Raw genomic sequence first — 16840 nt, 5'->3', positions numbered from 1 at the left:
AGCTGGAGTTATTCTGTCTTTACGCTGTCAGCTGCCTCTTCTTCTCTCTCTCCTCCCTCTCCTGCTGCTACTTCAATCATGAAACTGATCAATGATCAGCTGATCGGCGTTTCTGCCGCAAGTTCCGTCTCTCTTGGTTGTTTATCTCCCGCTTTGCGCCAGAAGAAGGAAACTAGCGGAGGTCACGTTAAACAGCAGAAGCGCCTTTAAACTTGATGAGCTGTTGCTAGAATTTATTTAATATTACTTTCTAGGATCAGCTGATGTTTGTTGGAGCAACAGCCATAAAAGCTGCTGGTCATCGGTTTGGTTATCTGGTGAGAGGGAAACATGAAGATGAAACCAGGAGATGTGCTTACTGAATCATCAGAGCTGAACAGGTGATGGAGAAACAGGTTTACCTTTTAGGGGATATGAATGGGTTGAAGGATAGTTATGAACTGTTTCTGAGAGACAAATAACGCCAGGATCCTTTTCTAAGTAGCTGACAGCTGGTAACTGTGCAGGGGCGGGTCTAGCAAAGTTTTGCCAGGGGGGCCAGGTAGGGCATTAACAGGGAAAGGGGGGCACAAAGAAATACTTTTCTTTCTTATTCTCATTTAAAATGTCTCACTTTTAACAAATAATTATCCGAATCTTACAACCAAAGTTTTCCTCTAATGTCAAATGTATAGAAATCCATTATTGTACATAGTAATTTTTTTCAGGGTCCCAACATAATTTCTTCAGATGAAAGTACCGTACATGATGCCAGTATTTTCCCACATTTTCTAGATTCTATACCAGTACTTTGTGTAAAATGCCATCAAAAAGTCAATTAAGATTTATTCTTTCTCACTTGTCTTTCTGTCTCCTTCCACTTTTTAAAGGTTGCCATGTTAGAAAAAATATTTTGCCCTGCCATGCTGTTTATTGATGTGGTAAATAAATAGTTTATGAAAATATCACTAAATCTGTCATTTATTATTTTTAATATTCAGTAATGTTCTTTTTTCCCTTTTGTCTTCTCTGTCTTAATTTCAGGTTTCCACCAAATGTTGTAGATAGTTCAGGAGGTTAACTCAACCAAGCAGTCTTTGGGTTTCGGCTAAGTATTGTTTAGAATACCAGAATAGGGAGGATGGTGTAGGTTTAAGTTTATTAGATTGATACATATGTACCAACAAGACAGTGTACATCACTGTCACAACGACGTTTGTTTTCATTCAAAGGCTTTATGGTTTTTCCTATAATACCTGGTGGACCGGTCTCTAGTCAAAATGCCCAGGCTGATTTTTTGTCCCAGTCCAGCCCTGGGTCTGGGCATTCCTCGCTCCACTGTACATCATACACTACGTTGTTAAGTTTGTGTTTAGGAGTTTTGTCTTTGGGATGAACCAGTTTTTGTCTGAGTTTGTGGATGGGTCTGAAGTAAGCTGGGATGTCGTGCTTGGAGAAAACTCCTGAGTTTCTCTGATAAACCTGCTACATAGGGGATGACAATTTTGTTCCAATTGTTCTTCTTATCCTCCTTAGTTGGTGTCTGATCTTCTTTTCTGTGCATCTTTGCTGACGTGATAAAAGCCCAGTTAAGATAACCACATTTTAAGAGCTTTCTTTACAGGTGTGTGTTACCTCTTTTTCCTTCAGGCTTAGAGGGAATATTTTTGCCTTGTGTTGTAGGGTCCGGATTACTCCACATTTGTGTTCCAGAGGGTGGTGGGAGTAAAAGAGCAGGTACTAGTCCGTATGTGTGGGCTTCTAGTAAACTTTAATGTTGAGGTTTCCATTCCCTTCAATGTGCACGGCACAGTCCAGGATTGGCAAACAGTTATTCTTTATGTCTTCCCTGATGAACTTTGTTTTTATCCACAGCGTTGATGTTTGCAGTGAAGGATACTTCTTGAGTTTTGATTTTGACCCAGGTGTCATCCGCATATCTGCAGCAGTGGCTGGGCCAATTTGTTTCCCCTCTCTCATATGTTTTTATATACATATTAAGCTGACTTTTTAACTCTCTCACGCCCTTCTTCATATTTTAATGTGAATGGAAGAGTGAAACTTGAAAATGACTGAATTTTAAACAAAGAGGGGCACAAGAAGTCAGCTTCAAAGACTGCAGCTCCTGCAAAGTTAAGTTTGCAAGGGTCCCAAAATTTATCCACTTAAATTGGGTAAATTGCCGACAAATGCTAAACTACGTACAGGCAAATATTCATTCTGTGGTCTCTGGTCACCAGGTTGCTTCCAGTTTTAAAAGCAACCACAGTACAGTGAGTCTGTTGAACCAGTTTGTCTGAATTCAGATGACATCACTAAAGCAGTCAGACACAGTTTAAGTGATTTTATTTAAAAAAAAAACCCAACCCCAAAACAAAACAAAAACAAGCTGCTTTGATTTTTAATGTTGAATTAGAAGAACTACAACAGTCACCCACTGCCAACTAATCCCAACAGTCCTGTGAAGGTGTGCTGCGTCTCACTTGGTAGAACTCTGACTGCAGCAGCAGACATACCAGTGCGCGCTTTTCAAAACGCAGTGACTCCAAAACATAGAGCTGGACTCAGATTACAAGACCTGTAGGTCAACTCTTTCCTGTCATTTTCTCCACAAAGTCAGTTTGGTTTAACCGCCTCATGTACTTAACAGTAATCACATAGGAGCTGTAACTGAAAGAGGTGGTGCTGGTGTAGTCTTTTATGGTCGCAGGGGTTTCAACCTGCTAAAATCTGAGCCTAATTAAGTGTCAGAATCATGTCAAAATTAACACAAAGCACTGAGATTAAGCCCAAAGGAGGCTCTGTGGATTATTATAACCGAGCTACCCATGGTGCAGAGCATAGGGCTGGAACACAGTACGAGAAAACGAAAAATAGATCAGGTCTACGTGCAGCAGAAATCTGGAACTGGTCAGACTGAACTAATTCACAGCAACAGAGTGAGAGGAAGGAGAAGCTGCTGTTACTGAATGCACTACATCTGCTGGGTGGAGTTTCCATTCCAAGTGTTGTTGTCATCCTCACTGTCCTCCTGAGTCCTGAGCCTACAGACTTTACCATCTTTCTTGAATTCCTTGGGACGGTTCTCCAACGTGTGTTTGGAGAGATTTCCCCTGAAACGGAAAATAACAGGACAGTAAGCCAGTTACCACATTCAGAACATAAACTCTCCAAATCAAGAAAAAGAAACAATACATCTGATGTCTAAAAATGTCATTATATTAAGGCCATCACACGTTGTGAAAAATCAACAACATTTAGAATTTTCCCGATCCAAACTTGAAAATGAAGAAAGAAAAAGGAAGTCGACATCAAGCGATAATGAGTTGGTCTTGATGTTTTTAGACAAGAAAAGAAAAAAACTGAGATTCTGGGTCATCCGATTCCCAACAGGAGGCTTCAGCAGGAACATCATGGAAGCTTTTGTACATATTTCAGTGCACATCTGAGGAGGCAGAGAAGTAATTTCACGAAGCTGAGTGACCCGGAGCAGCATGTAACTGTGTGTCTGACTTAAAACTATTTGTATATTCAGTAGCAGCGCATGTTTTGTGCTACCTGCACACTTGTTGTCAAATACAGTGGTCTGATTGGTCAGATCAGAAATACTGTGGAAAAAAGCTTGGGTCAAAAAAAGAAATGCTGCAAATATGTCTAATGATACTAAGCGCTGGATATGAAAGACTGCGTTAAGAACAATTAAGTACAAAAAATATTTTTAAAAATAGGAAATATCTGCACAAATGTTACACACAGGTGTAAAGGCCTTTAATGTGAATTTCTGCAAGAAAAAAAATACAGAAAATCAGGGATTCAATGTTAGCCCTAAGAAGAACCTCATTAAAGTCGCATTATATGCGCATTAATGATGTGTGCTTCTACATGTGTGGAGACTGCAAAATGGCCCTCACCTCTTTGCCTTGTTTGAGGCTGATGAGCTGTTGTAAGAGCTGGACTGTTGAGCGGGACTCCTGGGCTGGTCAGATGCTGCAGAGGGGGGTGGTGTTGCAAACACAAAGGAACTGAGAAATCTCCATACAGCCAGCAGAGGGTAGAGGAGTGTACCCAGAACTGCCCAAATGCCACCACCAGAGGACTGGACCACTGTGTTTGCAGGCCTGCCTGATTGCTGAGAAGAAGAGTTCATACACTGTCACAGGAGGTGCATTTAAAAAGGATTCACCTTTTCAAACATGCACACGTGTGTGTGTGTGTCCACACTTTTCTATGTTAAACTGAGTTTGTGCATAAGTCAAAGCAAATTTCAGAGAATTTCATGGCTCCCTCTACATGTTAATCTGCGTTTCTCTTCACCAGCATGTCTTTATCCTGTCTTCCTTCTCTCATCCCAACCGTCACAGCAGATGGCCCCGCCCCTCCCTGAGCCTGGTTCTGCTGGAGGTTATTTTCTGTTAGAAGCGAGTTTTTCCTTCCCACTGATGCCAAAGTGCTTGCTCATAGGGGGTCATGATTGTTTGCTTTTTCTCTGTGCGTATTATTTAGGGTCTACCTTGCAACATAAAGTGCCTTGAGGCGAGAGTGGTTCAGGGTCAGCTTACCTGCCCAGATCCACTCTCTGTACTGGAAAGCCCCCCGTATAATAGAATACTTAACATAAAAATACCACCACAGCAAACCCTGAAAAAACGGGACTTTGATATCTTTTTGATTCTGTCTATTTGGTCTCTTATCTTATTGGATGGTGTTGTATGTGTATATACGTTATGTTCACATATGTGTGCTTGTGTGTGAATGTGTACAGTTTTGTATATGTATGTGCATATTTGCATGTACATTATATGCTATATACTCTTACATGTCTTACAATTATTTTTTTAAAATGTTTTCTTTCTATTTTAATTATTTTATTATATTATCCCTCTGTTCAGCACTTTGGCCGACACTTGATGTCTTTTAAATGTGCTATATAAATAAAGATGACTTGACTTGAAAGTAATTTCTTAAGCCTGGAGAACTACTGTTCAAGACCACTTTAAAAATACTGGCAATGGTCCCATTGTTCTCAAGTTATGACATTTACAACACTTTCAGAAAATTTGAGCTCTAACCTTGGCCTGAGATTTAAACTTATCTGAGATTTTTCACCTATAGTATCAATTCGAAACTACTAAATCACTTTGTTCTTAGTTATCACATTCACAAACTTGGACGTCCAAGTTTGTGTCTGTCCAGGATGACAATACAAGCCTTTTATGGCTGAGGGGTAAAAAGTTACAAGGTAATACAGTACATTCCTTCAGAAAAGCAATGACAAGTGACTCAAGACATTTGAGTATTGTAAATGTTTGCCAACCATAAACCTTCACAGACATATTGCCAACCATAAAAGAAATCTGCAGTTTTTAATTTAGTCAAGGTTTGTAGAAAGAAACGTTGTTTTTTTTTAGGTTTCGCAGGGATTTCCACGTTCTGCTAAACCCGCTGAGGTGAAACTTCAATTGTTGCCAAGGAAACCTGTTAAGGCCAAGGCCTGGGCTGAATATGAAACTCTCTGAGTAACTTAGTAACTAACTACTAAAAAGTAGACTACTCACTGGCAAAAGAACAACAGAAGCACTTGGAGCCAGGTCCAGTTCTAGCAGAGTCTTGTTTAGGTCTTCACTGGTGAACTCGCGCCGAGGGAACATGGTTGCGAGGGAAAAGTTTCCATAGCGGTTGCCAACTTCCTGAGGACACCAGGACAAACATTTTACAGTGACTTAGCATGAAGTGATACAGTGCTGGGTGACATGCTTTAACATACTCTGAATAATGAAGAGCTTTGTTTAAGACACAGGCTACAAAAATCAGCAAGCAGAAAATCATCCTGATGCTTGAATTAGCAAAAATGCAGCGCACCCACAAATACATTACACACTACAGCTGAAAGCGATACATTTAGTACCACAGTGTACATTCACCAGAAGGCCTGCCTCTGTCTCTAGTTGTTAACACTGTGCAAACACTATCCCTGGTGCCCCGAATTTTTATTTTGGATGATTATAATCATGTATGTCTTAAAAAACACCCAAAAACATTAACCTTTATCAGCATGTCTTTCTTAAATCCCTCAAATTCCCACCTCTGGGATCGACACAACTGTGTACATCTGCCTAGCTATAAAACTGTTGTCAGGAGGGGAAAAGTCCAAATCATGTACATTAAGAACTGGAATGAGGAAGCAGTGCTCTGCCTGTGGGGCTGTTTCCAATGCACTGAATGGGATGTCTTCAAGCAATCTGGGCAGTTTTGTCCACAATTTAAAGAATGAGGCATCAGAGCTGCAGTCAGCTACCAAAGAGCTGAAAGGAGAAATCCTAAAGGCTAAACAAGCCGACAAGCCTTTCATCGATCCGCAGAAATTTGAGGAGGAGAAATCCAGCTGGCTGTGAACAAAGACTTTTTTTTTCCTCTTCGAAAATAAAATGTCTGCAATAACCTGGACTTGGCTTGGTATTGCAAAAGAAATGAAAAAAAAAAAAACACTGTAGGAATCCAGGATGCAAAGACCAGTGCTCAGGATATTTTAGAGGGTATTAATTCACACAGAATTTGTCAATGCTCTAAACTGCTTTTATAACAGTTGTGAGAAATTCTTCACATTCAGGTAAAAAGTGCCGTGGACCAGACAATATAAGTGGACAGCTCCTTAAACAGTGTGCGAAGGAGCCGAGTCCAGTGTTTCACAACATCTTTAATCAGTCCTTAAAATGACAACATCTCCTTAGTGTCTGGGAGGATGCTGTAACTGTCCCACAGTCATCCAGGCAAGAGACTTTATGTTGGATCCTCTACAGTTTGCTTACAAGCCCCACAGAGGAGTGGAAGATGCTACATATCTTAACTTGCTCCTTAAACACTTGGAAAGAGAGAGGTGTCCTGCCAGACCTATTGATTTGTCTTCTGCTTTTAGTAGTTCAACCGCATGTTTTAAGTCTCAGGAGCTGACCCAATTACAGATGCAAGCACACCAGAGAAATCCAGTCATGGTGCATTATAAAGCCACTTTGACTGAACCTCTGTCTCTCCCCGTCTGTGGCTTTTTATGCTCCCTTGGTTATGTTCTGTTATGGCTTTTGTAACATTTAAACTGTGTTTGAGTTTCTTTACTTTATTTCATTAATATATCTTACAGCCTTTAAAAGCCTGTGTGTGGTCTCCCAGTTGTCATATCCTTTGAGCCGATTGTGACAAAGATAACCTGATCCCAATATCTATATATTAGGATATCTGGACTGCTCAACAAGAGCAGAGAGGATGTGAAATTCAAGAATCAAGACAGACCTGAGCAGCGAAGTTTCGAGCCTCCTGCAGTCTACTCTGTGAGGGGAACTGGTTGGTGAAGGAGGAGCCGTCTGGGAGGCGGAACTGGATCCTTGCTATGGTACTGAAGAAGAGTGAGGAGAGGATAAAATTTGAGCAGCATATGCATATACACATGCACATCAGACTGTTCACAGAACTGCTGGAAGCTACAGTCAAGCAAAGGTTAGTCCTGCTGAATGGGAAACCACTTTTTAGGGCCACAGCCTGGGAACTTTGTATTGTACACGTATGAATTAGTCATGTTTTCGATATGCATTATATTGACTTTTAACAATTCAAGTTAGCAAATTGCTATAATAGTAGTTTATCTATTGAAATGATGCAAGCTGTGGAAACTCCATGTAAAGTAAACTCAACTTGATACATTTTCATACTAATTTATAGTTGCACTAAAAACAAAAACACATAATTTCTCCACTTTCACATTAGTTTTTTGGATTCAGTCTTAACATTTTTTTTTAAATCTTCTGTAATTGCCTCGTGTCTCATTCACTTTTGTTGTGTAATACGTGCAACATCCATCCATTGGTGACTAGGGATGGGTACCGGTGTCTGACATAAACGGTAGTAACCAGACCGAAAAGCAGCGCACATTTCGGTGCTTTATTTCGGTGCTTTTTTTTCCTGAGCTGTGATACACTTCTAGCCAATCATTTTACGTTTCCGAGGATAGTAGGCGGATCCAGGTACGTACGTTCTTTTAGAGCAGAGCTACAGATTAAAATGCCCAAGGCGAAGCGGTCAAAAGTCTGGCTGTACTTCACAGCAAAATATGCAAACTCAGCAGCCTGCAACAAGTGCTTTAAGCTGATACTGTGATACTGTCAAAGGAGGTAACACCTCAAATCCGATGAAACACCTGGCGACGCATAGCGTTTTTTTAAAAAGCCAAGAAATGCGCCGTATTTGATAGCTTGCTGCGAGACCTCACACCGAGCACATCTACTGCGGGTGGGTTGCCTGTTATCGGACCCGGAGTTAGCAACATCCCCCAAAAACACGAAGAGGAGAGTCCTGGCTCCTAGCCCTGCCAGTGTAGTGATGTAGTGATGACGGATGATGATGGCAGCAGCAGCCGTTCTTCTCTGTGTGAGTAGCTTAATGTTGTTGGTGTGTAATTTACATTGAGTAGGCTAACCACGTTATTACATTAATGCATGTAAGGTGAACTAGCAAACATCATCATAGCTACATGCAGCTGTCTTCTTGTTTGATGGCAGATGCTCCCTTCACCCTGGCCAAAAAGGCTAAAATGACCAAAGAAAAAGAGGGAAACAGCTAAACATGAGAGGTTTTTGGACAAAGTTTGTGTTTTTTCCATTGTTTAAGCACTGCTTCCAGCCAAGAGTGATACCATATATGCCCCACAGCTGCAGAAAAGGCTAACATTGTTATCTTTTTACAAAAAACCAGCTGAACATGAGAGGTTTTTGGACCAATTTTGTGTTCTCCATTCTTTAAGCACCGGTTTTTAAATTTTTCAATTTCAATTTTATTTCTATAGCACATTTAAAAGTCACAGGTACAACAAAGTGCTTCACAGACGAGCCATATTTGAGCACCGTTTAAGCACCGGCACCGTTTCAAAAGTACCGATTTGGCACCAGTATCGGATAAAACCTAAACGATACCCATCCCTATTGGTGACATCACTTATAGAAGGCTTTCAGCGGTGGCGGTGGTGTGACGAGGCGAGACCTTCACATTTACACAAACTGAAATGCGTGAGTTGTTATCTAACTACTCCTCACATTTTCAGACACATAAAGTACACTCTCCCTCCCTCACAGTGATTAAAAAGCAGCAATTATTCCTAACACAATCAGGTAATGTTTACAGTTTCAAATTCACATCATTTAGTCCCAACAGGATACAAATGTCATGAGCACCAAACTCTGTTTTACATGAAGAGGGTGATCATCCTCGCTTTCATTGTGGCCAAACTTAGCCAAGTCAAAGATTTCCAAACCAAGTCATCTAAAGAATCAGTGGATATTTTAGATTTTGTTTCACTGCACACTACTGCATGACATTTGTGCTGTTTCACGGTGCATTTTACAGGAGAAAGCGGCATCACCAAAAAGAATTAGATAAAATATTAAAAGAATGACAACTCAAGTGGGAAACACCACTGGGTTTCAGCCATCACACTTATTAGTGGAAAATTTCCTTTTCAACTAATTTCCTACAGAAGGCTATAAGAAAAGAGCTTTCATCATTAGTTTAACATTTATATGTCAGCTATTCTGCAGCTTTAATTTTTCTCAAAACATACTTGTATCAGACACAAGCCCATTTAGATTAGCAACTTTTCGGCTTGTAACATTTTTTTGTTAAACACCAAATCACAGTTTATACTCCTAAAATACAAAAGTAGGAGAAGCACAGTACGTGTGGATATATAATGATGATATTAACACATTTAATCCCTATTGAATTTTTTCTCTTTTATTTTGTTGGTGAAACTACAGTTTCTACTGACAGCTCATAACGTGCTTTTGTCATGACTTATATTTAAGGTATCACTTAATTTTAATATATACATATATTACATACATTTGATGTATTTGGTAATTAGATTTATTTACAATATAAAAACAAGTGTGTTCAGTATAAGAACTAGACACGTAGAATGATTTGCCCATGTCGTCTCTGTGTGCTGCTGGGCTCTGAATCGGAGGGCAGCTCCTGAAATCACAAAGAGAAAACAATGATCACAAATAGTTAACTGTTCAGTTTGTCCCTCAAAGCTGAAATAAAGTCCATCCCTGTCCTGAAACAGGCCCTGATTTTCTCAGCTCTTAGATTTTTACTAATGCAGACTATTTTACCTATTTTGAGCAAAGATCAGGCCAGTCAAGCATTGTCAACATTAAAAAAAACAAAAAAAAAAACAGAGCAAAACATACAGAGTTATTAACACAATTATATTAATCTGCTGCCCTAGAAGTTGACAACATGCACTACCAGTCAGAAGTTTGGACATACTTTCTCATTTATCCATTTTTCTTTATTTTCGTGACTATTTACATTGTAGATTCTCACTGAAGACATTAAAACTATGAATGGACACAGTAGTAAACAAAAAAAAGTAAGAAATACCTCAAAACGTTTTATATTTTAGACTCTTCAAACAGCCACCCTCTGCTTTGCACACTCTTGGCATTCTCTCAATGAGCTTTATGAAATAGTTGCCTGAAATGGTTTTCCAACAGTCTTGAAGGAGTTCCCAGAGATTTTTAATTTCAAACCCCTCCTCTACATTAACCCATTCACTCAGCAAAGCAGTGGGCAGCTACCAGTCCAGCGCCAGGGGGAGCAATGTGTAGAGACAAAACCTTGCACAAGGATGCCTCAGGGTAGCCTTGGATTCAGTGCATTAGAACCCACGACCTTCCAATCATGGGGCGACCACTCTACCTACTGAGCTATCCCTGCTCGATGCTAAGCACTTGTTGGCCTTCTTGCCTACACTGTGCAGTCCGCCTCATCAAAAAACCATCTCGATTGGGTTTAAGTCACTGTGGAGGCCAGGCTGTATGGCACAGCACTCCATCACTCTTCTTTTTTGTCAAATAGCCCTTACACAGCTTGGTCACAAAAGGTTGATTCTGTTCTTCGGGACGTAGTGTTTTCAGGGGGAGAAACGTTTGGTCACTCATCCAAGTCACTTCTTCAGTCTCAGCTCAGGCCAGTGGACACTCTTTCAACGATGAGGAAGTACACATCCTGGACAGGAGAGAATACTGGTTTGTGCGGGGAGTCAAGGAGCCATTTACGTGAAAAGGGAAATACCCTCTCTGAATCAATTAGGGGGCCTAAGGGTACATCTTTCACCATCTTACAATGCTGTGATTGCAGCCATTCCCCAACTCTCTGTGAATGGTACTCATGGCCATTGATCAGTGGTCTGTGATCAGTAGTTGTTAATCAATGGTCATGACAATTTGCATATTTCTGATGAAGGAACTGACCTCACAGCCCATTGTTCATTAAGTGGTGCTAGTTTCAGTCATTGTGGTAATGTTCTGTTTATAAAGTTGGAAACCTGCAGTCATCTGAGACTGAAGAAGTCACTTGGATGAGTGACGAAACGTTTCTCCCACTGAAAACATCCAGATGAACAGAATCAACTTTTGGAAAGTAAAGGGTGGTTACTTTCAGGAATCTAAAATATCAGACTTTTTTTTTTTAAATCAATTTCTTCTTTAATACATAATTCCATATATCTTGCTTCATATATTTGATGTGTTCAGTATGTATCTACGATGTACAAAGTAGTAAAAACTACTAAAAGCATGGGCTATAGAGCCCAATTTTATGAAACATAATGCATTAAGAATATTTCAAACTGCTTTTTAAAATTAATATTTGAAACAAACTATCTCAGTATCACATTTTTGTAATAAAAATATTAAAATGTGGTGCTGAAAAATTCCTCAAAATTTTGTCCTTTTAAAAGACTGATTAAGCACTGTACTGATTAACTTTTTTTGAGCAGAGTAAAGACCCTTTCACACCGGATGCGTAAAATTCATGTGAATATTTCAAGGGTAAAAATATTTTGGGATCCGAATAAACGGATCCGACAATCAGATCACTGCATTTGGCAACAATTGCACTCATGGCTCAAATTGCGCAATTGTACTGAATATGCAATGATATAAAAATAATAAAATAAATACAGTTTTACCTCAGACACACAGCTGAACAATACTCCAGCTCACTTGGCTCTCTGAAATGATTTCTCTACCTCCTCATATGTGGTTCGAACTCTGCTAAGAAGAGTTCAAAGTGCCCCACTAACATCCTAAATCATGCAGCCTACACAATGGCACCCTGACTGCCATTAGGTACCAGAATGAAATTCTTAGACCCATCGTCAGACCCCTGCACTGCTACAGTGGGTCCTGGGTTCCTCCTGGTGCCTCGTGTGGTGAGAGTATACAGGCAGTTCCTGAAGAATTAAGGAATTGATGCCATTGAGTGGCCACCAAGCTCGCTTGATTTAAATCTAATTGAAGAGCTCTGGGAAATGATGCTTTGCTGACACTGCCAGGTTGCACCTGACTGTCCAGGAGCTCAGTGATGCCCTGTCCAGGAGCTCAGTGATGCCCTGGTCCAGAATTAGGAGGAGATCCCCAGGACACAATCTCTTATACTCTGATCTAATACAATGACAAATTACTGAACTTGGTTACACGGTAATGCTTGCTGTGCTTCCACAGAACACAGCTTTCCACAGAAATGATCTCAGACCAGCAAAAGTCTTTGATCAGTTTACTGTCAAAGGCCAAAAATGTATCCACAATGTGTAAACCATGAGAAAATAGCTGCTGGCTTCTCAGCTTGCCTATCTCAAGTTATTATAAATGGGAGACAGAAACACCTGTAAAACGGAGACAGCATCAATCTCCTATAAGTGCGAAACAAGCGCAGCTTGTGGTGAAAATAGCCTCACTGCGGTAAGTAATGTAAATGATCAATGCAAACGGATGAGGAGCTTTATGATAGTGCTCTATGAAATGAAAGGAGAGGTCAATTTGCTTTGTTAAAGTTTAATTTTGTATATAGTTTTAGATGTGATAAGGCCTTGATGTAACGCCAGTAGTCACAGATTGAGTTTACCAGGCTCTAACTAGTTTTAATGTGAATTACAAACTGAGCTGTAACAGCTCAGCCACACATAGACAGCTTTAGTTAAACCCTGTTTCTTTTATTTTATGGTTATCAGCTGTGTTTTCAGTATTTAATCCATATTTCAATTAATATCACCAACAGTGTGTGAATTCAGCCCAAAATACTGTGGGAAAGTGTTCAGATTTCTCAGTAATTTATCTTTGGTTAGTGCTGTGTTTTCCCTGTCATTAGTAGCAAATTCATAATTACATTTAATAGCAAGTTCCGCTTGCTATCACTTACAATAAACGCACAGTAATGGTTACTGACTGGGGCAAGCTTAATAACTTCTCAGTTTCTCATGTCAACAGTTTCAACACCTGCTGCAGATCTTCACATCCTTCAGTCGACTACAGTATGACCAGCAAAGCTAATAGCTAAACAACAGCACTGACATTTAATTAACATTTAAGCACAACAGAGTGATTTCCTTAGTTGGGGTAAGGAACTTCATTTTTGTGCATGCATTATCTACCCTGGCTTTCCTCTGATAGCTGACTGTGCGCTAGCTAGCTGAGACTCATTACTGAACAGATAAAAAATTACACATTAAACTTACCAAAATCGATGATGATGCCTCGGGTCCCTTTTGTCATAAGTCCAGTTTGAAAAAACAGGAAATCAAATGTAAATGTGGGGTGGCTGTCGCTCAGGAAGATGAGCAGGTCATCCACCAATCAGAAGGCTGGTATTCCAGTCTGCATGCCTAATCCCAAGTTGCTCTCTGATGCATCCATTAGAGTATAAACCACTATGAATGTGTGTGACTGTTAGAGAACACTTACACAGAAAAGTATAGAAAAAAAGTGCTTATTTGAATGGGTGAACAAGGCGCTTTGAGTGCTCAGGTAGAGCAGAAAAAGTGCTATATAAGAAGTCAATTTACCATATAATGCTGGATCTCCTCTCAGTGCCCTTACTTAACCTGCAATTCTCAAACTGGCAGTGGATCTTTTGGGTTCTGTGTGGGTTTTGTGGATGCTCATTCAGATTGTGATTAGAGCTCAAGGCCAATATTGGCTATTTGAAAACATATTGGTATGAGAAAATTAATAAAGTAAAAAAAAGGACTGGATAAACACCCTTCAACCATATTATACTGTATAGTTTGTCAACCAGAGGGCACTTTGCAACTTCCATGTTGGTTTTGAACGCCACAATCGCAAAAAGCAGCTGATCCAAGCACAGTCAGTCAAGTAATCGACAACTTGTGACAATAAAAGAAACGTATTTTTAAATACCATTGTCATCTTATTAAGGACTCATATGTAACTACACAACAAATGTTGAGGAGATATTTAGGTTTTATTAGTTTGAAAGGAAAAATATTGGCTCACATATCAAATTTTAACTGACCAAATATCTACATCAGTCTTAAAAATCAGTCGGACTCTAAACGGGATGTGAAGAGATTGTTCGCTTCACCTATCAGTTGACTCAATAATGCATGTGATTGCTGTACATTACTTCTTAAATTTAAATGGTCCACTCACCTCCTCTCCCTAACTAATGCCTCCTTCCTGGCCTCCTCTTCTGCCTGCCTGGCCTGCAGCAGCGCCAGCTTAGCAGCCTTTTCGTCCTCTCGTGTTTTGGTGTAGCGCGCTGCTCTGTCAGCTCGGTCCTGCAAAACACAAAGACAGGAATCAGATACAGCCAGAGTTGGGCACAACACATTCCAAAGTAATGCAATACTGTAGTAACAATTACTTTTTGCAATAAATAAAAAACAGGATAAAATAAAAACACTATTTTCTCTCCAAACTGGGAAATCACTCTGTTATAGCCACCAATTAAATAAAACCAATAGTACAAAAATACAGGCAGTCACCAGTCCTACCCCTCAGCCCCTAGTACACACACCTATGGTATTAATTTCAAAATCCTATGTAACCTTGTTCTCAAGTTATCAAATTCACAAGATCTTTGGAAAACTTACTGTGACGTTGAGGTCAAAATTCAAACTCGTCCAAGATTTTTAGTAGATGTACCTATTGTATTCATTTGAAGTTCCTAGATCGCATCATTCTCGACTTACTGCATCTAAAAACTTGGGTGTCTACATTGCTCACTCAGCAGGGTGACAACAACACCCCACCAGGTTTTTACAGCTGAGGGGTAGAAAGTGAAGAACGCAAAACAGAATGTCTGTGAATGTCCTCAGTGATCCAGGTCATCGTAGTCTAAGAAGCTTGGAAAGAAAAGCGTCTGGAATTTCTTTAAGTTTCCTTGAAGACGATTCACCTCACATCCGAGAAGCATCTTTGGTTCTAAGAGCAACTGGTGGAGAGTCCCAGATTTTAAGCCCTATGGGAGCGTCCCAAGAGGGTCATGGACCTGGTGGTCCATCTGCATCTAAAGGACAAAGGTCACTCTTTCGAGGATGTGTTCACATTTTGGACAGAGAAGATGGAAAGAGGAGTGAAAGAAGCCATCTATGTCCACTGTGAACAACCATCTTTGAACGGAGGGCGGGGCTTACGACACCAACTGTCTGCCATCTATAATCCAGTTTTTAGATCCTTTCCCAGACGCCTTTACACCCAGGATGTGAGTGGGGCAAATTTCAAATATCAGATTATAAGATGTTTACAACAACTGAAATAAAATTTACTGTCAAAACATTTGGTCTTTCACAGTAAACTCTACAACTGTCCTTAGCATGGGAATTCAAACAGACGTTAGAAAATCTGTTAAGATGTCTGTAATCCAGTAATCTAACACATGACTACACTTAATCACCTCTACCAGGTTATGTTTTTGGTTGCATCTACGCTTGTGTCATTCTGTCTGTAAACAAGACAGCTGAAAAAGTTTTGAATGAATTTGAAAAAAATTCTGTAGGGGTGAACAATGGGGTCATGTAAACGATCCATTAAAATGTGCCTTACATCCACCGAAGTCTTCACGCTCAACTTACTGATACATTTTTTTCAGCAGTGACACAAACTGTTATAACTGAAGAGACTAGGATTCCTACAAGTGTGCTTTGTGTGTAGTCAACATGTTGAAAATACTGTATAGACTTTAAATATGTCACATTTGAGCTCTGATGCCTTTCTTTCAAGTTTCACCCAAAACAAAATGAAAACACATCCATCCATTTTCTTTCCTGTCACAGAGCTGACACAGCAGGGGTGTTTCAGGACTTTCTGTGTTAGCCCTTCCACAGACTTCCAGCCTGTACAAGTGTGTACTGACCTCTCGCTCCATTACAGCTGGGACCACAATGGGATAAACAGATATATACTGCAAGTAGTGTAGAAATGTTTAGCTGATTTAGAGTTTAGAAATGTGTTAACATAGAATCTAGAATTATTGTAGAGACACTGACACTGCCCTCAATGTAATAAAGGCCTGATTGTGTCATGAACTTAGGAGTAGAGTATAGGAGACCCTCCCCAGTTGAACTGTGAAAGTAAAACAGAGAGGAGTTCATGCTGAGTGGAAATTCCCCAGAGAATGTTTGGGTGGGGGTCTCAACATTTGTAACTGGATAACTGTGGTCTGGAAGGGAGATAGGTTTTATGACCTCTAGGGAGTCACCTACACCCACAGTGTTTTAACTGTCACGCACACACATCCACACGCACACTCACTCACAAGCACTCACATAGACATGCGGGAACGCGCACATGTAGGCATTCATGTGCTCGTGCACATAGACACACAAGACAGCCCACCGTGGGGGTTTTATGATAGGGTCGCCCCTACAAAACTGTGTTTCACAGACAAAGGGGGGAAGATTTTGCAGGGGGGCACCGGCCTGGCAAGGCTTCCCTTCTAGAAGATGCATGCTTAAATGAAGATAAATAAAGATGAATAAAGGTTTTGTGAAATAACTACTGAGTTCCGGTGC

General features: G+C 40.2%; 1 protein-coding gene across 1 annotated transcript in view; it reads right to left on the bottom strand.

The window, feature by feature from the left end:
- Nucleotides 1-2362: 2362 nt before the first annotated feature.
- Nucleotides 2363-16840, bottom strand: part of ubxn4 (UBX domain protein 4) — a 25327-nt gene continuing 10849 nt past the window's right edge. Inside the window, exons 9-13 of the mRNA XM_005754910.1 lie at nucleotides 14478-14605; nucleotides 7264-7366; nucleotides 5535-5666; nucleotides 3891-4108; nucleotides 2363-3092 (exon numbers count right to left, since the gene is read on the bottom strand). Of these exons, the coding sequence (XP_005754967.1) occupies nucleotides 2954-3092; nucleotides 3891-4108; nucleotides 5535-5666; nucleotides 7264-7366; nucleotides 14478-14605 (720 nt within the window). The 3' untranslated portion in view covers nucleotides 2363-2953. The remainder of the gene's footprint in view (nucleotides 3093-3890; nucleotides 4109-5534; nucleotides 5667-7263; nucleotides 7367-14477; nucleotides 14606-16840) is intronic.

This window comes from Pundamilia nyererei, unplaced genomic scaffold, assembly GCF_000239375.1.
Source record: "Pundamilia nyererei isolate P.nyererei 1_Seehausen unplaced genomic scaffold, PunNye1.0 scaffold00738, whole genome shotgun sequence".
In the NCBI taxonomy this organism is placed as follows: domain Eukaryota; kingdom Metazoa; phylum Chordata; class Actinopteri; order Cichliformes; family Cichlidae; genus Pundamilia; species Pundamilia nyererei.
The sequence above is the reverse complement of the archived record's forward strand: the minus strand, read 5'-3'. Positions and strand labels throughout refer to the sequence as shown.